Source organism: Panthera onca, chromosome F1 (genome assembly GCF_046562875.1).
Source record: "Panthera onca isolate mPanOnc1 chromosome F1, mPanOnc1 haplotype 2, whole genome shotgun sequence".
Taxonomy (NCBI): Eukaryota; Metazoa; Chordata; class Mammalia; order Carnivora; family Felidae; genus Panthera; species Panthera onca.
Genome location: NC_138355.1, coordinates 30716060 through 30738986, shown reverse-complemented (window position 1 = coordinate 30738986; position 22927 = coordinate 30716060). Strand labels below are relative to the sequence as shown.

The 22927-nt window shown below is 35.8% G+C and overlaps 1 protein-coding gene across 3 annotated transcripts in view; it reads left to right on the top strand.

The window, feature by feature from the left end:
• CEP350 (centrosomal protein 350) overlaps positions 1-22927 on the top strand; it is a 155877-nt gene that overhangs the window by 102868 nt on the left and 30082 nt on the right. For 2 of the 3 annotated variants that reach the window (XM_078440525.2, XM_078440524.2), the window contains exons 28-31: positions 7266-7388; positions 8495-8694; positions 14334-14545; positions 17760-17904. In XM_078440525.2, coding sequence (XP_078296651.2) covers positions 7266-7388; positions 8495-8694; positions 14334-14545; positions 17760-17904 — 680 coding nt within the window. The remainder of the gene's footprint in view (positions 1-7265; positions 7389-8494; positions 8695-14333; positions 14546-17759; positions 17905-22927) is intronic. The other variant, XM_078440526.2, reaches the window with a different exon arrangement.

Below are 22927 nucleotides of genomic sequence, written 5' to 3'. Positions count from 1 at the left end.
TAAAAACCAGCATAGTGATTGCACATATACCCATGACAACGTTTCCATCTTTCTTTCATTGAAAGCTAAAAGTAAGTGGGAAATTTATACTTCTCTGAAATCGGTGGATATGTCTACTGACTTAGGGAAGCAGTTAATGGTGTATCCTGAGATCTCATGCTGTGGCTCGCTGACCACTCCGGGCTTAGGTCAGATAGAAATTTTAACCTGTGAGTAGGTGTGGACTGTTCAGTTAAAACCAGAAAAACTGAAATTCTCCTGGGATGTTGAATGCTTTGGCAGTCTACCATTCTTCTCAAACATTACTAAGTATTATTTTTTTAGAAGCTTTTTTTAAAGAATGCTACCTCTACTTAAATGTAGCTCAGTTGTGTGTTGACATTGACCATATGAAGTTACATGTACGTGAGAGTCTACTCTTCTGGGTGTAATTAAATATGCTTGTCAAGTTGCTGTTTGTGGACTCTATCCTTGACTTTATAACCATTTCTTCCTTCTTTAAATACGAAAGACAGACCCATTAAAACGTTTGACCTTTATTTTATTTTGTTAACAGTTTGAACCACAGATTGAACTTAAGTTGTATTGATATCTTTTGTCAGTGTACCACACATCACCAAATTTAATAATGCTCTGTATTTATATGTGACATCAACCTATGAGTTAATTAGCTTTTGAATAGTCAGACAGTTGTAAATCAAACCTGATTACCATAGGTGTAGTGTTATATGTTGGCACCTATTGCTTAGTTAAATTGTATTTCATAACTTTAAAATACCTAAGTTGGTTATGAAGATAAGTTTAAAAAATAAATACAGATTTTTAAAATAAATAAAAAGAGGTGAAACCAAATATTTACAAATGTGTAAGTATTCCTTTTGGATAATTCCATGGGATAGACTAAATAAGGCTTTTTTAAAAATATAGGAATTTATTGAAATGTAGACTAAAGATGCTTTCTTTCTTTCCTAATAAAATTTCCCAAAGCCTGTATAGGCATACTGTTTTACTTCAGAGATTTTTGAATTCAGAATTATCAGTCTCGTGAATTTTTATATTATAGCTGACCTGACATTTTATATATACCTCCAGATGTCTTTGGTAAATGTTGGAGGAAAGACAGCTTCAGGAATAATTTCTTCATTGATCCCTTGCTCATCTATATTAGTAAGATACTCATTGCTGGTCTTTATGAATAATATTCTGATAATTTTGATCACCTAGAAGAAGAAACTGCTAATCCTAGTCTGTTTATGAGATGAGTTAGTTCATGTAGGTGCTCATTTCAGATTTGTTTAAAGCTTTAAAAATTCTAAATAACAAATTCAAGGTTGAACTTATTGATTTTGTTCCAAGTTTTGTTAATTATTTTCTCAGAATCCAAAATATTAAACACATAGAAGTTTTGTATTATTGTTCTACCTTTGTCAATTGCTGCAGGAACCATTTGAGAAATTCAAAGAAATAGGCCTCGAAGGATTCAGTGACTTGATGTGTGTTTGAAGCAGTGCAGTTGTGTTTGTGGGTAGGATGAGGTAAGGACAGCGGTGGCAAAGGAATTAGTCTTAATGTTTAATGATGGTGCCGAAATTTGAGGATGAACTGGAGTATTTTTCAAAAATAGCGATGCCCTATAAAGGAAGGTTATTGTTATGCAATGCTTTTTGATCTCTAGAACAAAATAATGTGAAAACTGGTTTTTATATACCATCCAGATTACCAGAATTTTATCATGAGATCTCTTTTAACAATATTGAGCCACCCAGGCACCCCAACAATATTGGAATGTCAGTAGAAATGCCATTAAATAGAATGAGTTCATTTTATAGTCAACAAAATCATTTGAGCCTTTGCTGCTAGGCACTATTATTTGTTCTGTAGATTTGCAAAGGCAGTCTCCCAAGAGATTACTATTTTATTGATATAAAACACCTGTCAAAAAGTATTCCTCCCTCAGTAAGTTTAGCTAACTATTGAGAAGAACTTTTTCACTATATACTGTTGCTTATTGTTAACCCTCTGAACTCTGATTCTATGACAGATATTTCTCTAAAGCAATCAAACTGTTCTCGGCTATCGTGAAAGATTTCCTTCTTTAATGTGTCATTGAGACAGCAATGCCTTTGTTAAAACTTGTATGTCTAATTTATGGCTTTTCCCGACCTTTTTATTGATCTGACATTATGTAAATAATTTCCATTTCTCAGTGTAGTGAAAAGCAAAAGAAATTTAAGTTGTGAAAAAGATTTGTAATAATATATGTTTCAGGAGCCACAGAGTGAATAGCCCTCAGTCTTTTTGGTACTGTTGCAAGTGAAATCTGAGTTTTGGTTATCATTGTGAGGGGCATTGTTTATAATATAAGTGCATTGCCTGTAATCCTGAAACATATTCATGAAGAAAACACAATGCAGTTGACTTCTTCTGTTAATTTGCCAATTCCATTTCAGGGAAATTTTTTACTGAGCAAATAAAACAGAAAGAATGGGTTTATCTTCAAGTGTTAAAATAGGATACAGTGCATTTTCTCTTTCATTTAATAGCCACTATTCTTTTATATTATTTACTAAATATATACTTAGTCTTTATTTATTTAATTAATTAATTAATTTATTTATTTATTTAATTATTTATTGGGGAATGTATGAGTGTGCTAGGTCTGAGAGATACGAAGGTGAATCAAACAGAAACCTTGACCTTAAAGAGTATATGGTCTTGGGGCGCCTGGGTGGCTCAGTCGGTTAAGCATCCGACTTCGGCTCAGGTCACGATCTCGCGGTCCGTGAGTTCGAGACCCGCGTCGGGCTCTGGGCTGATGGCTCAGAGCCTGGAGCCTGCCTCTGATTCTGTGTCTCCCTCTCTCTCTGCCCCTCCCCTGTTCATGCTCTGTCTCTCTCTGTCTCAAAAATAAATAAACTTAAAAAAAAAAAATTTAAAAGAGTATATGGTCTAGGTGGAAAAAACAAATGTTGGTTCCTTTAGAGAAGTGTATATAAATTAATTGCTCAGAAATTCAGAGGAAGAAATTTCTACTGAAAAAATATATCAAAGCAATTTTCATGGGTGAGTGTTCTGAGTTAAGTATACTTTTGAATAAGTAAGTACTTTAATAGCATAAGAAGAAGCAAAAAATATCCCACAAACATATAGTTATATTTTGGTTTGATCATTGTAGACCAAGTTAGCATGGAAAAATGAAGTCAGAACTTCTGAAACATTCATTTTAAATATTTTAAAATATTCCCAGTTAGCTTAGAAACCATTAAAGGAGCAAATTAACTTACTTGGTTTTAAATAATCATAAAGTTAAACAGATAAATATTGTATGACATAGATGTGTCTAAAAATATTTGTGGTAGTGTCTGATAAATATTAAAATCTTCACCATTAATCTACTGAGTTAAAAAGTTAAGGATTTGCGGGGCACCTGGGTGGCTCAGTGGGTTAAGCGTCTGACTTCGGCTCAGGTCATGATCTCATGGTTTGTGAGTTTGAGCCCCATGTCGGGCTCTGTGCTGACAGCTCAGGGCCTGGAGCCAGCTTTAGATTGTGTGTCTCCCTCTCTCTCTGCCCCTCCCCTGTTTGCACTTTGTCTCTCTCTCTCTCTCAAAAATAAATAAACATTAATTTTTTTTTAAAAAATTAAAAAAAATAAAAAAAATTAAGGATTTACAAGGGAAGACTTTTGGTATTCCATTAAAGAAGACATTTTCATTAGAATTTTAAAAAGTGTGTTGGGGCGCCTGGGTGGCTCGGTTGGTTAAGCATCCGACTTCGGCTCAGGTCATGATCTCGTGGTCCGTGAGTTCGAGCCCCGCGTCGGGCTCTGTGCTAACAGCTCAGAGCCTGGAGCCTGTTTCAGATTCTGTGTCTCCCTCTCTTTCTGCCCCTCCCCTGTTCATGTTCTGTCTCTCTCTGTCTCAAAAATAAATAAACGTTAAAAAAATAAAAAATTTTAAAAAAGTGTGTTAAATATCATTGCCTTAAATTAGAAATAGAATTTTCTTGGAGAAGGTTCTAGACTGAATGAATCTTGATAGTCTGATAATTTTCTTTACTTTCTAGGTTAGGAATAATATACCTGCATTTTGTTTATTTAAGTATATGCAAATTATTAGGCACTTTTAAGTAATAGAATAAATTTTGCTTAAGAAAAAATACAAGACTTCCTTTTCTTTTGTCAGTACTATCCATATCCTCATATTCCTCATATCATTAAAAATGCTTAAAGACGAGAAGAATTAATTCATTTTAAAATTTAAAACACTGTGTTTCATTTTTACTTATTTACAATATAGAATTAATTTTTGGTCCAGAAACAATTTTAAAATGATTTAAAGTATTATATTTTTGTGGGTTTTTTTTTAATATTTTTTGGAGTCAAATGATTTTACAACTCAAAATTTCATTTAAAATTTACATCATAATTTTACTCTTTCAAATTATAGCATGGTTTTATAATCTGTTGGAACATAATCTACAATTATATTAGCTCAGTGGGAAAAAAGCTTCTCATTTATGTCACATGATCTAGCAGTATGTTGAGGTAGCAGTATGTTGAGGTATTTAAAAAAATGTGAGGGGGCGCCTGGGTGGCGCAGTCGGTTAAGCGTCCGACTTCAGCCAGGTCACGATCTCGCGGTCCGTGAGTTCGAGCCCCGCGTCAGGCTCTGGGCTGATGGCTCAGAGCCTGGAGCCTGTTTCCGATTCTGTGTCTCCCTCTCTCTCTGCCCCTCCCCAGTTCATGCTCTGTCTCTCTCTGTCCCAAAAATAAAATAAAAAAAAACGTTGAAAAAAAAAAAAATTTAAAAAAATGTGAGGAGGTACTTGGAGAAAGAGTTGGAAACTGCTGGAACTAAAAGGTCTCTTAGGGACGTCATCTAGTATAGTCCTTTGGTTTCACAGGAAGAAATTGAGGCCATGGACATAAGTGATTCATCCCACATCTCACACGTTGCATAGTGGCAGGACTAGAACTCAGACCCTGCTTTCTGGATGCCAGCCAGCCAGAGTTAACGTTGAGTTAAGTTAGCATATCTGCTTTCAACCTCCTAGCTTAAAAAAAAAGAAAAACTACAGTGATGACTTAGAGTTATCTCCGTAGAAATTGACCCTTCTAAATAAATAGGATTTGTTTAAATTGGAAGAGTGCTCAGTGGCTGTTTATCTGTATATGTGTAGAGTTCAGAGTGTGAAAGTGTGACTTTAAAAGAGAACTAATAACTCATGAATTTCTTAAGATTAAATAAGAACATAATGATTTGCATACTAGATTAAATCTATTTTGTATCTAATTGTCCCCAGTCCAGTGTTCTGTTAAGCATCCTTGCTGCGGGATGCCTTGACACCAACCATAACGCATATTAGCAGCATTTTCTATTAGTAGGCATTTATGTCTCCATCATTTACAAATTTCTTTCTTATTTGTGCAGCATCTTGGAGGATTGTTAACTGTAGTGTGAAGTACTGCCTTTTTTATTTCAACTTCATTTTATTTAACTTGTAAAGGACACTACTTCTAGAATACACATATATTAAATCAAGAACATATGTTTCTGGGAAGAAGTTTTAACTTTAAGTTAAACTTTTCTCATACTGTATCTTAAACTATTTTCTTCTCTTTTTCTATTAGCTATTTTTTTTGTTGTTCATTCCCAACTTAGAGCTTTTGAATATGCTTAATCCTTATAAATGAAAAATAAATGGTCAGTACTTGTTCTAATAGAGAAAATTATTATTCTCTATATTGGGCTAGACAGATTTAAATTGTATCTTTTTTACAGTTTATTTTACATGTTTCAATATCATTCTACTTTTTATACTAGGTCATGCATGCATTTAGCAGTTATGTACTTAAGAGGGTGGGTGATATTTGAATATTATGAATAGAGTTTTTGGACCATTTGCTGAGTAATTTGTTTTTCCATATTTTGATAATTAGCATCAAAATAAGTTTATTATACATTCATAAAGAATGGCAAGGAAGATTGCAGTGTCTTACTAAAATTTGACAAAATTGTTTTTCCTCGAACTTCAGTGCAGAAAATCCAGGCAATCCAGATACGAATGTGTATGTATGTGTGTGTGTATATATATATATATATAAGTATATGAAGGGGAGGAGAAATATTAAGTTGTATGTGGGGAAACAGACATTGAAATAGTCTGTTATCTAAAGATACATGTGTAAGCAAGATTCTACATACTTTTAAAATCCAAATGAGTGGCTGGATTTATACCTAGATTTTCTCACTTCTGTGACATACTGATATTATTCCTTGCCCTTCCAAGGCAAAAAGCGTTGCCTTGATCTACAGGTTATTGTTGTGTGCATGTGAACAGGAGCATGCTCTGTCAAAGAGAATTAACCTTTCAAACTATTACTAGACTTAGTTATCCTTTCGAATATATATATATATATATGATTTATTTACTATTTAAATAGTAAAGAAGAGAAACTAGTGGGTTTTTTCTACTTTTATAACTCTAACACATGAAATTTTCTTCTTACCTTTAACCTTATGATTGAGCTGTCCACAGCATGATTTATTTTTTATTTATTTTTTGCTGCTGGGAGTATTTATTGCAACAAGCTTACGTTATTCTTAATTATGCATCCTCATTTTATAGAATGGATATGGTATTTCAATCTTATTAAAGTGGGCCTTTGTTAAATATAAAGCACAATACCTCCAGTGGGTCCTGTGAGCAGTAAGTTTTATGTGGGAGAGGTGAATAAGACATTTTTACTATAAATTTAATTTCCAAATTATTTTCAAGCTAGATCATGATGGTAAGGTCAGATAAGGCAAATGCAGTGGTTTTTATTTATTTAATTTTAATCTTAAAATAGATGACAAGGTACAGATACAAAAATCATTTGCTCAGGGTTACATATGTTTGTATAATTGCTGATGTACCAGGTTCACAGCCATAGTTGTTGTACTCTGTGTTAAAGCTTATGGGAAAACTTACTTAGCTCCACACCGTACTTTACTCACAAACAAGTAAATTTACCTGAAACTATAGGTAATGATTAAGCAACATCTGAGGAGAAAGGCGTGTTTATTCAGAAATCACTGGTAAGATCTATAATAGCACATGTTTTATATGTCACACAGAGTATAACACTTGCTTTGACGGAGTAGCTTATAATGTTTTCAGGAAGCATATTAAAAGTTCTCCACTCAGCTCTTATGCTTTCCCTTTCTCACTCTTCTGCCTCTTGATCCCTTGGTTTTAAAATCTTCCTCCTTATTTTGTAGACACTGCTCTCCTGTTCACTACTTCTTCTCTGTCTTTACGTCTCACCACTGGGCCTCTCTCAGTGTCTGTTTTCCCAACCTTCATCCCAAATTCCAGCTGTATATCTACAACCAGTTGGTCAGGTAACTTTGCACCTTTTTCAGTGCACTCTTTGATAGAGCATGCTCTGTTCTTTTTGTTTGTTTTGTTTGCTTTTTTTTCTTTTTCTTTTTTTTCATAACAGCCTGGAGCCTTCTTGTCAAATGTCCCATAGATGGTACCTTTTTGTTTCCACATTAATTTGACATGCTGATTGTTCAAGAAGCGGAATGACAGTTTTTGTGCTTTTTATTAAGTGTTCGTTGGATGTGTGAACGCATTTTTGTTGATTAGCTACCAATACAGATCTAACACCAATAACATGAGCAGCCCACCTTTTATTTGGCTGTGGCATCTACATTTGAGGAGAGTTTAATAGTAGCTTTTTAAACTACTCAGATAACTTTTCCTAAATCAGAAATTTCTCTAAATCCTTTGGAGCTAAGATATATCGAGCTATTGAATTTCAGAGATCAGGTTAAATTGAGAAATTTGAGGCATTTGGTGCATGCTTTTACTCAAGTAAATAAAGTTATGTTTGTATGCATAAGGCATCTGACTGTGGTGCTGTGTTCTCTCCATAATTATCACCTGACTTTGCATCTTTTAGGCAATAGGAACCAAAGAGGGGTATAGTGAGTGATACCTGAAATAAAACCAGACTGAATTTGAAAATAAAAGTCAAAAAGGGACATGAACACGTTTTTTTGTTTGCTTGCTTGTTTGGGGGCTTTGAGATTTGTTTTTTGTTGTTGTTTTGGTCTTTGTTGTTTTGGTTTTGTGTGTTTTCTGGTCTGAGCCTTCAGAATAAGTTCTTCATCTGTTATGAAAAAGAATCACCTATGAGAAGTGAATATGTAATTTCAGGATTATCAGTCCTGGTTGTCCAGAAATTCTGAAGATTTTCTTTTCTGAATTTGCCACCATTTTTCCTTTGCTAATCTTTCCAAACAATTAGAAGTAAAACATAAATTCTCTCCTTTTCTGAATGATTCACCAAAGCTTCTGTTACTTCAAGCCTTTTTCAAAGGAGTAGTATGAGTGTGTTGTTTTTACGCAGCTTGTTGCGAAGGCAGTGAGTGGTATAGAGCTCTAAGTGCTTTCTGCCTGTAGATTTATTCTCTGATCGTCCCTCATGGTGTGACCGTAGGTTTCTGACAAAGCGAGAGCAGAAACTAATGCAACGGCGACAACACGCAGAGGAGCTGCTGGAGTGGAAGCGACGTTTGGATGCAGAGGAAGCAGAAATTCGTCAAATGGAGAAACAAGCTTTGGCTGCCTGGGACAAAGAATTAATAAAACCTAAAACTCCGAAGAAAGAAATTGAGGACCAGAGAACAGAACAGAAAGGTAATAAATGTTAACTCCATTCACTCTGCAAACCCAAGCCTAATGTAACCGAAAGATTGACTTCATTATTTTTAAAAAAGGTGGATGATTAAATGTGAAGAATGCGATATAACTGCAAATGCCACAGACCTTGGAATTATGAGACTGTTGTGAATAACTTTATGCTAACATATCTGAGAACTGAGAAGAAATGGGTGAATTCTGTGAAATGGAAGTGGGTTATTCCACGACCAAGTGGGGTTTAACACATCCTAAAAAATCAACAGGGCAGATTACTTAAACGGATCAAAGGAGAAAAATTACATGACATCTGAATGGATTTGGAAAAGGTACTTGATAAAATCCAAAAAGCATTTCTAATAAAACAAATTTCAGATCAAAGTACCAATAGAAGGGAGCTTTCTTTATGTGATCTAGGATATCTATGAACAAAAATGAAAAACCAAACCTACTACAAGATACTGCTGTTAGTGATAAAACATAGAAAACTTTCCCTTTAAATTTGGAAAGAAGATAAAGATGCTTTTATTTCACCTAAGCAGTGAAAGGAAGAAGCAAAACTTATTATTATAGAAAATCCAGCATTTAACAAGTGAATCTAGCATGGTTGCTAAGTTCATAAACAAAATTCAATTACACGTCTATAGACCAGCAGAAATTGGTTAGAAAAATCTAATTAAAAAAATGTTTATTTATTTTGAGAGAGACAGAGTGCACGTGAGGGAGGGGCAGAGAGAAAGGGAGAGAAAGAATCCCAAGGAAGCTCCACGCTCAGCACGGAGCCTGATGCAGGGCTCAATCCAACGACTGGGAGATCATGACCTGAGCTGAAATCAAGAGTCAGATGCTTCACTGACTGAGCCACTCAGGCGCCCCCAGAAAAATTAATTTTTAAAAGAGATGCCATTTATCATAGAAATAAAAAAACATGAAGTACTAGGAATAAATTTAACAAAAAAATATGTAAGATCTTTGTGGAGAAAACTTTAGAATGTTATTAGGAGACATTACAGAAGACCAAAATAAATAGAAAGCTTTTCCATTCTCACAGATTCAGTGTCATTAAAGATGTTAATTCTGCCTGAACTTATTTGTAGATTCAAGGCAGTTTAAATCAGAAATTCAACAAGATTTCTTCCTCGGGTTTGATAAGCTCGTTTTACAATGTGTATGAAAGAACAAAGGACCAAAAAGCAAAGACACTGCTAAAGACGAACCACAAAATGGAGAACTTACATTACCAGATACCAAAACTTGTAAAAGTATAATGATTAAAACGGGATTATTTGTACAGAGATACACAAATAGACTATGAAACGGCCCAGAAAAAGACCCATGCATATGTGGAAAGTTGACTTCTGACACAGGTAACTTTGCAGAGCAGTGAAGGAAGGAGGGACTCTCCACTAAATTTGGAGGGCAGGAAAAAATGAAATTGGATCCCTACATTGCCAATATAGAAAGATCCAGCTGAAGGTTAAAAAAAAAAAAAAAAAAAAAAGGCTTAAATGTGAAAATTAGAATTATGACACTTTTAGACCATAGAAGAGAATATCTATATGACATCAAGGGGAGGGAGAGATTTCTTTAATAGGTTATACAAAGCAAAACCACAAAGGGAAATACCAATACCTTTGATTTCAATAAATTAAGAATTTGTATTCATTAATATACCATAGAGAAAGTAAAACAACAAAATAAAAAAAGATATTTGCAACACATATGACTGACAAAGGAATAGTAGAAGAACATGCAAGCAGCTCCTGTGAATCAAAAATAAAATGACAACCACATTTTAAAAATAAGGGAAAGAGCAGATAATTCACAATGAAGAACCCCAAATCATCAATAAACATCTGAAAAGATGTCACATGTATTGGTAATCAGGGCATAAAAACCATAAAGAAATACTGCTTCCCTTCCTAGGGCTGCTGGAACAAATTATCACAAATTTAGTAGCTTAAAAAAAAGTTTTATTCTCTCACTTCCGGGGGCCAGAAGTATAGGAGCAAGGTGTTGGCAGTGCTGTGCTCCCTCTGAAGGATCCAGGGAACAGCTCTTCCCTTCCTTCTTCCGGCTTGTGGTTATGCTGTCGGCATCTCTTGTGTCTGCCTAACTCCAGTCTGACACTCTTCTCCATGCCTGTCTGCTCCTCTTTTGTCTCATAAGGAAACTTTCAGTGGATTTAGGGCCTACCTGGATAATTCAGGGTGATCCTATCATGAGATCCTTAATTACATCTGCAAGGACCCTTTTTTCCAAAAAGAATTGCATTCACAGGTCCGGGGGGTTAAGACATGGACATATCTTTTCCAGGACCATCATTCAGTCCATTCACAATACCCATCAAGCCCGTAGGTATGTAGGTGGAACATGGAACTGCTGGTGTATTAATTGTTAAACCTAGTTTGGAAAACAGGTTGAAAAAAAGCATTAAAAATAATCAATAAAATCATAAAAGTGAGGTACACGTATTTCACGATTCAGCGGTTCCATTCCCAGAAATGAATCCTAGAGCAGTGGTTCTTAAAATATGGCCCAGGAAGGGCGCCTGGGTGGCTCAGTCGGCTAAGCGTCCGACTTCGGCTCAGGTCACAATCTCACCGTCCGTGGGTTCGAGCCCCGCGTCGGGCTCTGTGCTGACGGCTCAGAGCCTGGAGCCTGTTTCAGATTCTGTGTCTCCCTCTCTCTGACCCTCCCCTGTTCATGCTCTGTCTCTCTCTGTCTCAAAAATAAATAAACGTTTAAAAAAATAATAAAATAAATAAATAAAATATGGCCCAGGAAACTCTGGGGGAGTCTCTAAGATCCTTTCAGAGGATGTGGGGGTCAAAATTATTTTTATAATGATACTATCATGTTGTTTGCCTTTTTCACTGTGTTGACATTATGCTGATGTAGCAAAAATAAGGGTGAGTAAAATTGCTGACGTCTTAGCATGAATCAAGGCAGTGGCACCAAACTGTGTTATTAAGTAGCCTTGTATTCTTCACCACTTTGTACTAACGATAACATGCCAGTTTTATGTAAGAATGCCCTGAAATAAGCACTTACGAATACTAATTTTGTTGAATCTCAACCTTTGGGTACATATCTTTTTAATACTTTGTGTGACAAAATAGGAAATATGCACCAAGCACTTGCATGTGCTGAAGGTTGGTGGTGGCTTTGAAGAAAAGCACATAATGCAGTGGTTTGAATTGCAAGCTGAACTAGCCGTTTTTTTTTCATGGAGTACCATTTTTACTTAAGTGTCTAAAAAACTGGTTATTCATACTTGTGTATTTGGCAGTTTCTCAGAAATAAATGAAGCGACTTTGTTCAGAGAAAACAGGGGCTACATTTATTGCCAGTGATAAAATTTAAGCTTTCAAGCAAAAATTTAGGATTTTAGAAATGCCGTTTTCCCCATCTTGAGCTGGACAGCTTTCCAATACTTAAAAGACTTTCCTGATATGATGGGTGATGATACTAATCAGGGTCATTTTTTCATATTGCGCGATAAAATGTGTCAACATTGGTTTAACCAACTGAGCCACCCAGGTGCCCCCAAATGTGTCAACATTGGGAAGATCTTCAGAACTCAGTGAACCAGTGTTTTCCAAATGACCAGTGATGATTTAGAGAATCATGCATGGGTAGAAAACCCATTTAAAGTACAGAGTTGACCAAAGGATTTTAATGTAACATCACAAAAAGTTTATTGATATGGTTTTAGGTTCTACATTCCAGCTAAAATACAAGGAACTACCAATGGTCAAATTTCAGTGTAGCATCAAAAAAGAATATCCACGATTATCTGTACAGACTGTTACAATACTCTTCCCTTTTCTAATTACATATATTCTTTGAGAGGCCAGATTTTCTGCATATGCTTCAGCCAAAACAACAGATAGTCACAGATTGCAGACAGAAGCAGATAGGAGATTCCAACTGCCTTCTGTTAAGCCAGACATTACAGATATTTTAAAAAATGTAAAACAATTCCTCTCCTTTCAACTAAGCCTTTTTTGGAAAAATGTAGTTATTTTAAAATTTAGTAAATGTCATTATGTTAAATGTAGATTTATTACTGTTTTTAAATATTTTAATTTTTTTTCCATTTTAACTTCTAGTATGATTAATATTGATAGATATAACCATATCTGTAACCACAGAAAAAGCTTTTTGTGGTCTTCAATGATTTTTCAGAGTATAAAGATGTCCTGAAACCAAAATGCTTAACTGCTGTCTTAGAGCAATGTTTTTCCTGTTCAACTCTCTAATTTATTAGAACTGTTGGCCTCCTTAATCATGGAAAAAGTGTAATTGGGTAAATGTGATAAGACAAAGGCAATTTTAATGCAATTTTAATCTCATCAAATACAGCCTATGAATAGTTTAACTGTTTAATAAAGTAAAGTAACCTAAAAGAAAAAATTGAGTTGACCCTTAAACAACACAGGGATTAGGGATGCCAACCCACACACAGTCAAAAATTCATGTATAACTTTTGACTCCCCCAAAACTTTAGCAATAGCTTACTGCTAACCAGAAGGCTTACTGATAACATAAATAGCTGATTAGCCCGTATTATGTATGTTGTATGTATTATATAGTACATAATATATTACAGTATCGTATTATTCTTATAATAAAATAGGATAAAGAATATGTTTTAAAAAATCATAAGGAAGAGAAAATACATTTATAGTATTGAATTGAATTGTATTTATTTTTAAAAATGCACATATAAATGGACTTGTGCAGTTCAAACCCATGTTATTCAAGGTATTGCTTATGTTAAATAAGCTTATTTTGCAGATTTCAGACCCAGAATCTTAAATGAGACTTTTAGAATTGAGTATATCAAATGTTAGCAGGACTGATGCAAAATATGATATCATCTAATTCTTGTGGGACATTATACCTACAAAGACAAAGAAGGAAAACAATGTAAATTCTTAAAATTATACAAGTATAATGTCAAGGTTTTTCTGTTTAGTGTCAAACATATTTGTTTTCTTGGAAAGAGCAAGGGTTATAACGGACAGGAAATTCCAGAGACAAGATAGTGCTAAAAATTCTGGAAGCACTAAATGAAATTCACTGTATATCTCCATCGATCATGCAGCTCTAGTTCATTCATTATTGTTGCTATGTTACATGTTATTGGCTAAATATACCACAATTTATTCATTTTACTATCCGCAGATATTTGTGTTTTTTAAACCATGTAAATGTCTCCTACTGTATATATGCAAGATTTCTCTAGGGTGTATACTTAGTGGAATTGATAGATAATGGAGTATTGTCATCTTTTCCAAGTATTGCCACATTGTTTTTCAAAGTGGTTGGACCAACTTACACTCATATATGAGAATATGAGTTGTTATTGCTCTGTAGCTTCCCAATCAGTTAGGTTGTCAGTCACTGTCATTGCTGATTATATGTTTACAGATCTCTTCTTCAGTTTGCTGCCAGCCAAAATTCTTAGACTAACAGACTTTACAGTAATGTGATTCCTTAAGTGGTGGGATTAAAATTGTATCTAAATGCAATTGGTGAAATTATGCAAAAGCAAATGTAAAGTGTAGCTGTGGAAAATTTCTTTTGACCAAGACTGTGGTCTTTTTCTTGTTTTTACTCTCTCTTTGTAGAAATAGCAAGTGAAGCAGAATCTCCAGTACCTTCTTACTCTCACCTCCACAGTGAAAGCTCTATTCCAGAAGAATTGGGCAGTCCTGCTGTTGGATATATACCCTCCGAGTCTATAGTTCAGGAGCAGTCAGGGAGTCCAGATCATAGTGTACTTACTGAAGAAATGGTTTTTTCACAAGAACTGGAATCTTCTACCTCTCCTAGTAAACATGTAAGTTAATGTATATTTATTCCTTAAAGCTTCTTTAGAACAAAGTCTTCTGAAAGTTATATTATTAACAGTTAACATTCTTGCAATTAATGACAGTGTTGACTATTGCCCATACCTGTAACATACAGCATATGACATTTGGACAGGAATAAAGCTTTTCATAGATTCCTAAAGATTAATAAATAAATAAATTTAAGTTTTAGTCCACATTGTCCTTAATTCTGTATTTCATTTTAAAAAAAAAACCTATCTGATGAGGGGGCCTGAGTGACTCAGCCTGTTAAGTGTCCAGCTCTTGATTTTGGCTCAGGTCATGATCTCACAGTTTGTGGGATCAAGCCCTGCGTCGAGCTCTGTCCTGACAGCTCAGAGCCTGCTTGGGATTCTCTCGCTCCCTGTCTCCAGCCCCTCCTCCCCCGCCCCTCTCAAACTAAATAAATAAAACTAAAAACAAAAACAAAACCTATCTGATAAAAACTTAAGCTTAGAAACGTAACTGTTTCTTTTTAAATTTGATTTTATAAAGCCTGCAAAGGAATTAGCATAATATTATTAAATATTAAGTGAACATAAACTTTGTTAAAGTCTCTGTCTAAAAAAAGGAACCCATTTAATTTCAAAATGGAGTATCTTTTGATAGAGTCTTCATTTCACTGTGGATGTGAAGGATGAATTGCATTTCCTCTATTGAAAAATCAGATTTATGTGTGTTATAGCACCTGAAAGATTTGGGGGAAAACATTTTTTATCCAGTGATCCAATGAAGAACCTATTCTGTGCTGTGTAGCAAAATATTCCAATGCCTTGGGCACATACTTGAAAGCAGAGTTTTTAGATTATAAAAGGCTTCTAATTAAATTATATTAGCAAATTCTTAGTTATTATGTGAAAATAGGCTTGTATACATAAACGTAGCATGGAATTTACAACCAAACTATGCTTTTTGGCACAATCTTCATATTACTTCCTGTGAATTGGTTAAATCCCACCTAGCATTGTTATTGACATTCAAAATAGGCTGATAAAACACTAAAAATTAGTTTTTTTCCTGACAAGCAAATATGGCAAAGAAATAAAACTAGTGTGTCTTAAAGTGATTTTTTATAACTGGGGCACCTGGGTGGCTCAGTTGGTTGAGTGTCCGACTTCAGCTCAGGTCATGATCTTGCAGTTCGTGGGTTTGGACCCTGGGTCAGGCTCTGTGCTGACAGCTTGGAGCCTGGAGCCTGCTTCAGATTCTGTGTTTCCCTCTTTCTCTGCCCCTCCCCCGGTCGGCCTCTCTCTTTCTCTCTCAAAAATAAACATTAAAAAAATGTTTAAGTGATTTTTATTTTTATTAAAAAAATTTTTTTTTTAACGTTTATTATTGAGAGACAGAGAGAGACAGAGTGGGAGTAGGGGAGGGACAGAGAGAGGATGAGACACAGAATCTGAGGCAGGGTCCAGGCTCTGAGCTGTCAGCATAGTGCCCGACGCGGCGCTCGAACTCACAAACTGTGAGACCATGACCTAAGCCGAAGTCGGACCCCCAATCGACTGAGCCACCCAGGCACCCCTAGTGATTTTTATAATAAAAAACTAATACTTATTCGTGCTTACTTACCAAGTGCCAGCTAATATGCCAATGCCTTATGTGGATTATCCTCACAAGAAATCTAGAGATACTGTTTTAAGCCCCACTCTGAAGCTCAGTGGGCTAGGAAACCTGCCCAAATTCACAGATACAGGAAGTGATGATAGCCAGGAATCAAATTAGATATTCCCATTTCCTCCTGGTGGCAGGATAGAAATGATGTCCTTTGTAATCTCTTGTAGACAGTCTTCTTACACTTTGTTTTCTTCCCTTCCTCCTTCCCTCCCTTCTTTCCTTCCTTCTTCAAAATAGTACATTTTGAGTATTTAAAAAAATTTTTTTTTTAATTTTATTTTAGAGAAAGAGAGTGTGTGAGCAAGGGAGAAGGGCAGAAGGAAAGAGAGAGAAAATGAGAGAGAGAGAGAGAGAGAGAGTGAATATCTCAAGCAGGCTCCACTCTCAGCACAGAGCCTGATGTGGGGCTCAATCCCACGATGCTGGATTCATGACCTGAGCTGAAATCAGGTCATGAGCATTGGGACGCTCAACCGACCGAACTCCCCAGGCACCGCCATATTTAGTATTTTTAAAGTTTTTTTTTTTTCCAGTTTTATTGAGATATAATTGATACACAACACTGTATAAGTTTAAAGTATATAGCATAATGGGTTGGCATACATACATTGTGAAATGATTGCCACAATAAGTTTGGTTAACATCTCTCATCTCATAAAGTTAAAAAAAATTTTCCCTTGTAACAAGAACTTTTATGCTCCTCCCTTAGCAACTTTCACATATACCACACAGCAATGTTTAACTCTAGTCATCACATTTTACATTACATCCCTAGGACTTACGTATTTTATAACTGGAAGTTTGTACCCTTCCCACCTCCACCCAATTTCCCCACAACCCCCACGTCTGGTAACCACAAATCTGATCTCTTTTTCTATGAGTTGAGTTTGTTTTTTTTTTTTTAGATTCTACACATAAGTGAGATCATACAGTATTTATCTTTCTCTGTCTAACTTATTCCCCTTAGCATAATGCCCTCATGGGTCATCCATGTTGCAAATGGCAGGATTTCCTTCTTTCTTTACAGCTGAATAGTGTGTTCCTGTGTGTGTGTGTGTGTGTGTGTGTGTGTGTGCGCGCGCGCGCGCGCGCGCGCGTCCATGCGTGCACATGCATGTGCACTTGTGCACACATGCACCACATTTTCTTTATCATTTATCTGTCAATGGAGAATTCCCATATGATCCAGCAACTCCACTTCTGGGCGGAGTCTTCTGAAGGAAATGAAATCACTATGTCGAAAAGATACCTGCACTCCCGTGTTTAGAATTTTTTAAATTAAAAAAATAAATGAATAAGAGGGTAACTATCACTTATACAATAGCCACTCCTACTTTATTTTAAACCTCTCTAAAAAGCATGCTTCTCTGTAACTTTTTTGTATAACTTAAAAAAAATTGAGGTCGATTTATCCTTTGTATAATTTGTAAACTATTTTTACTTTTTATGTCATAGAGTTACTTAACACTCTTTGTATATATTATTAACTGCTTGGTATCTCAAATGCTAACTGGATTTTACAACTGTATCACAAAACACTTCCCGTTTGGTTTTCCGTTTGAACAGTCACCTCCCAAAAGCTGCACATCAGTATCAAAGCAGGAGTCTAGCAAAGGAAGTCATAGGACTGGAGGACAGTATCGTCTACCTATCAAGTCCCATCAACACTGTTCTAGTTGGTCAGATGAGTCATTATCTATGACACAGTCAGGTAAGAGTAATAACAAGGAGTTTTCTTTGTATTATATTTGAATACCTCTTTAATAAGCTTTGTCTGTCCATATGTTAGTGTAATGTTATCCTTTCTCATTTGTAAAGGCTTTTTTCTTGCCAAGAGTAAATCACATAATTCAGTGCTTTTCATTGATAATTAATTATTTCCCTAATTACACAAAATTGACAAACTGTTATGTTCTTGGGTTGTTAATGGGCAAGTCATTTATTCATCAGACATTTGTTGAATATTTTTTTCTATGTGCCAGACACTGCTTATGTGTTCCCATAGTGCTCTGTGCATCAGCTTATACCACACAGCATGTAAATTGTAACCAGACTTAACCCAGCAGGTCTCCCCTACTAGTATATAGACTTCTGGAAAGGAGAGTCTAATTTGTTAATAATTGGTGGCACCAGGACCTACCAGGTACTTTGCATTGCACATGGCAGGTATTTATTAAATGCTCCTTTCTTTTTTTTTTTTTTTTTTAATGTTTATTCATTTTTGAGAGAGACAGAGACAGAATGCGAGTGGGTTAGGGGTAGAGAGAGAGGGAGACACAGAAGCCAAAGCGGGCTCCAGGCTCTGAGCCGTCAGCACAGAGCCCGACGCAGGGCTCGAACTCACAAGCTGTGAGATCATGACCTGAGCCAAAGTTAGATGCTCAACCGACTGAGCCACCCAGGAGCCCCTTAAATGTTTCTTGAATGAATTAATGATGACCATGGAGAGAGAGAGGAGGAGGTAGGGCAGGATAGCCTAAGTTTCAAAGGAGGAAAGGTAGAGAATCAACTGCACATGGCAGTGGGGAACATTGTCTATTCTCCTATAGTCTCTATTCTGCTATAAAACTCTGTGCTATTAGATTATGAAACCATGAACAGCCTCTATTCTGTAAGACTTCAATGTACACAAGATCTGATCTTCGGAAGCATATCTATACAGGCAACGCTCAGTTTATGAGAATTCCAAGGAAGGTTAACACTATATTGAGTGTATGTCTTTTGAGCTCATTTTTAGTTTTCATTTGAGAGTAGACATTTAATAAAGAAAAAGTGAAAAATATTATTCTGTTTTTGGTCTTTGATCCTATTCTGTACCCCCTGTTTTCAGTGTTTCAAATGATAATAAATCATTGGAGGTTCCCACACCCATATTTTTAAATCACCCTTATTTTTGAATAACTGCATAATATTTCAAAGAGTAGATATACCATAACTTATTTAAATATTTCCCTAGTGATGATCATTTAGATTTTGTCAAAATTGCCAATAATGTTTTTTTTTAATTTAATTTTTTATTTTTTTAAATTTACATCCAAATTAGTTAGCATATAGTGCAATAATAATTTCAGGAGTAGATGCCTTAGTGCCCCTTACCCATTTAGCCCATCCCCCCTCCCACAACCCCTCCAGCAATCCTCAATTTGTTCTCCATATTTATGAGTCTCTTCTATTTTGTCCCCCTCCCTGTTTTTATATTATTTTTGTTTCCCTTCTCTTATGTTCATCTGTTTTGTCTCTTTTTTTTTTTAATTTTTTTTTTTAACGTTTATTTATTTTTTTTTGAGACAGAGAGAGACAGAGCATGAACAGGGGAGGGTCAGGGAGAGAGGGAGACACAGAATGTGAAACAGGCTCCAGGCTCTGAGCAGTCAGCACAGAGCCCGACGCAGGGCTCGAACCCACAGACCACGAGATCGTGACCTGAGCCGAAGTCGGATGCTTAACCAACTGAGCCACCCAGGCGCCCCCATCTGTTTTGTCTCTTAAAGTCCTCATATGAGTGAAGTCATATGATATTTGTCTTTCTCTGACTGACTAATTTCACTTAGTATAATACCCTCTGGTTCCATGCACATAGTTGCAAATGGCAAGGTTTCATTCTTTTTGATTGCTGAGTAATACTCCATTGTATATATATACCACATCTCCTTTATCCATTCATCCATCGATGGACATTTGGACTCTTTCCATACTTTGGCTATTGTTGATAGTGCTGCTCTAAACATGGGGGTGCACATGTCCCTTCGAAATAGCACACCTGTATCCCGTGGATAAATGCCTAGTAGTGCAATTGCTGGGTTGTAGGGTAGTTCTGTTTTCAGTTTTTTGAGGAAGTGTTTTCCAGAGTGTCTGCACCAGCTTGCATTCCCAGCCAGTAAAGTTGTAATGAACATCTTCTTGTGGAATATTTCAGTAAGAATAAATTCTTAGAAATGAGATTACTAGCTCAAGCCAGTTGAAGAATGTTGTATATCATATTTATCTGTTGAATATTATTATTTTTATGTATTTGCTTTGAGGTACTCTGGCAAAAAGTTATTACCAGTGTAGTAACATGTCAGTAGACATAAACTTGATACTTGAAAACATGGATTTAGGGGTGCCTGGGTGGCTCAGTCGGTTAAGTGTCTGACTTTGGCTCAGAGCATGATCTCATGGCTTGTGAGTTCGAGCCCTGCGTTGGGCTCTATGCTGACAGCTCAGAGCCTGGAGCCTGCTTCTGATTCTGTGTTTCCCTCTCTCTCTGCCCCTCCCCGACTCATTCTCTGTCTCTCTCTCTCAGAAATAAATAAACATTAAAAAATTTAAAAAAAAAACCTATGAATTCATATCTTAGCTCTACTACTTACTGGTGACTTTCTTCAGCTTTCTTTCCCATATTGGATAGTCTTTTCCATCTGTTCAGTGGAATAATATTGTAACCAGCCTTGCATGAGTTACAGACTAAGGATTAATAATGTTAATAAGATACTGTTTTATTGGTAAAACATACTCAAGTGAGAATAGTTTTGGAAAAATAGCTCTGAGATTTCTAAACTCCACATGCCATCTACCTATTGATGATGACATCATTAAATGCAATGTTTATGGAAGTGGTCAGTTTTAACGTAGTGGAGTTATATAAGCCTTTCTCAAGTGATAAAGAATTTATCAGCCAAATTATTAGAGGCTGCCTGTGTGAAATAATCAGAAACTTAATTTTTTCTATTAGATCATTCTGTCCATCAGGTTATTCTGTCTTGACGTTAGTTTAAACAAACTGAAATATCATTTACCTGCCCCCTCCTCTCTCCCTCACCACCCAAAAAAACCTTGTAGGAGGTAATTCCATAAAGGCAATAAATTCATTCAGTGAGTTGTTTGGGTTAAAAAAAAAAATTCTAGAGATTTTTAGATGTTACTAATGATGAATTTTTTAAAATGTTTATTTTAGAGAGAGAGCGAGCGAGCACGAGCACATGCAAGTGGGGGAGGCGCAGAGAGATAGGGAGACGTAGAATCCAAAGCAGGCTCCAGGCTCCAAGCTATTAGCACAGAGCCCCACGCGGGGCTCTAACTCACAAACCACGAGATCATGACTTGAGCCAAAGTCAGATGCTTAACCGACTGAGCCACCCAGGCACCCCGTTACTAATGATGAATGTTATGCAGTAATACTATATTTGGGCAGGTATATAATGTATTCCCACTCATTCTCATAGACTTTTATTTATTTAATTTCTACCTTTCATTTGTACACTTTTGGCTTCTTTAGTACTTAAAAATAGAAACATTTCCCAAGGTCTTTCATCTAAAAACTCCCAAGTTTCTCATCAACTACTTTTAAATCTTCACAAGCATAGATGATACATATTTTTATTAGAAAAGTCACTGCTGGTGGGGCACCTGGGTGGCTGAGTCAGTTAAGCGTCTGACTTCGGCTCAGGTTATGATCTCACAGTTCGTGGGTTTGAGTCCCGCATCAGGCTCTGTGCTGACAGCTCAGAGCCTAGAGCCTGCTTCAGATTCTGTCTCCCTCCCCCTGCTCATGCTCTTTTTCTCAAAAATAAATAAACATTAAAAAAATTACAAAAAAGAAAAGAAAAATCACTGCTGGCATGTGCAATTTTTAAAATATATTAATTTGAAGGCAAGACTACACTGTATGTTAGCTAACTTGACAATAAATTATTAAATATGTATATACTAATTTAAAATAATCATTTTGGGAGGGGGGACAAAGTTGAAACTAAGTGTGTGGGAGTATAGTGATCCCCCACACAATTTTATCAAAGTCTTCAAATTTTATCCACGTCTTGAGGTTTGGAAGCACATAAAAGCTTATCCAGCTAAAAGAAGCTCAGTTTTAGAAGATGCAAAAATACGGGTTTATACTTCATTTTAGAAAGATTTTAACTTTTAGGTCAATCTGCAGTCCTACCCCAAGTTACTACACTAGAATCATCAATTGAATCTCTGCAAAGGGCTCAGAACCTTTTAACCCTGAAAGCAATTGATTCTTTTCTTCAGCAATTAGAAGAAAACATAAGGGAGATACTCAGTGGCTCTCTTCTCACCACCAGCATTTTTAGTTTTAGATTGGAAAATCTGTTACCTAAAATATAGCTGCATAAAGTGTTTGTTTTATATGAGTATTACTCTTACCACCATTTTTTGAGCTTTTATAGTAGTTCAGGTGCTGTGCTGTGTGCTTTGTACACCTTATTTAATCTACACATCAATTCTAGAAATCAGTAGGGGTCAAACTTACCTTACCAATTACCAGTAACAGATCCAGAGTTGAAAATGGCCTTTATTATTATGCTATTTTATGAGTGTTGATCGATAAATAGTGAGCTTTGCCCCTGCTAAGGACTCACGATGATGCCACCAGTGGTATAAGATGGGTATTACTTTCCTGAGGTACCTAAAGTTAGCAACATAGAAGTGACAGGAACTTAGATTTCATTATTTCTAATCCAGATATTGGGATCATTCTATTAAAAAAGACTATAATCCTTTTGCATTTAAATAAGTTCCATAACTAGTTCTTACGCAATTTAATCTGAAGTACCTGAAAAAAAACCTGGTTATTTATGGTTTAATGTTGTAGCATACATTTGAGTCTTCAGATTTTATACAATAGTATTTCTATTGTAATAGTATTTCTATGGCTATTAGATGTCTCACTCGACATTAGTGTGTGGAAATGATATTATTACTTGATTTGGGGAGGAGGTGTGAGGAATAAT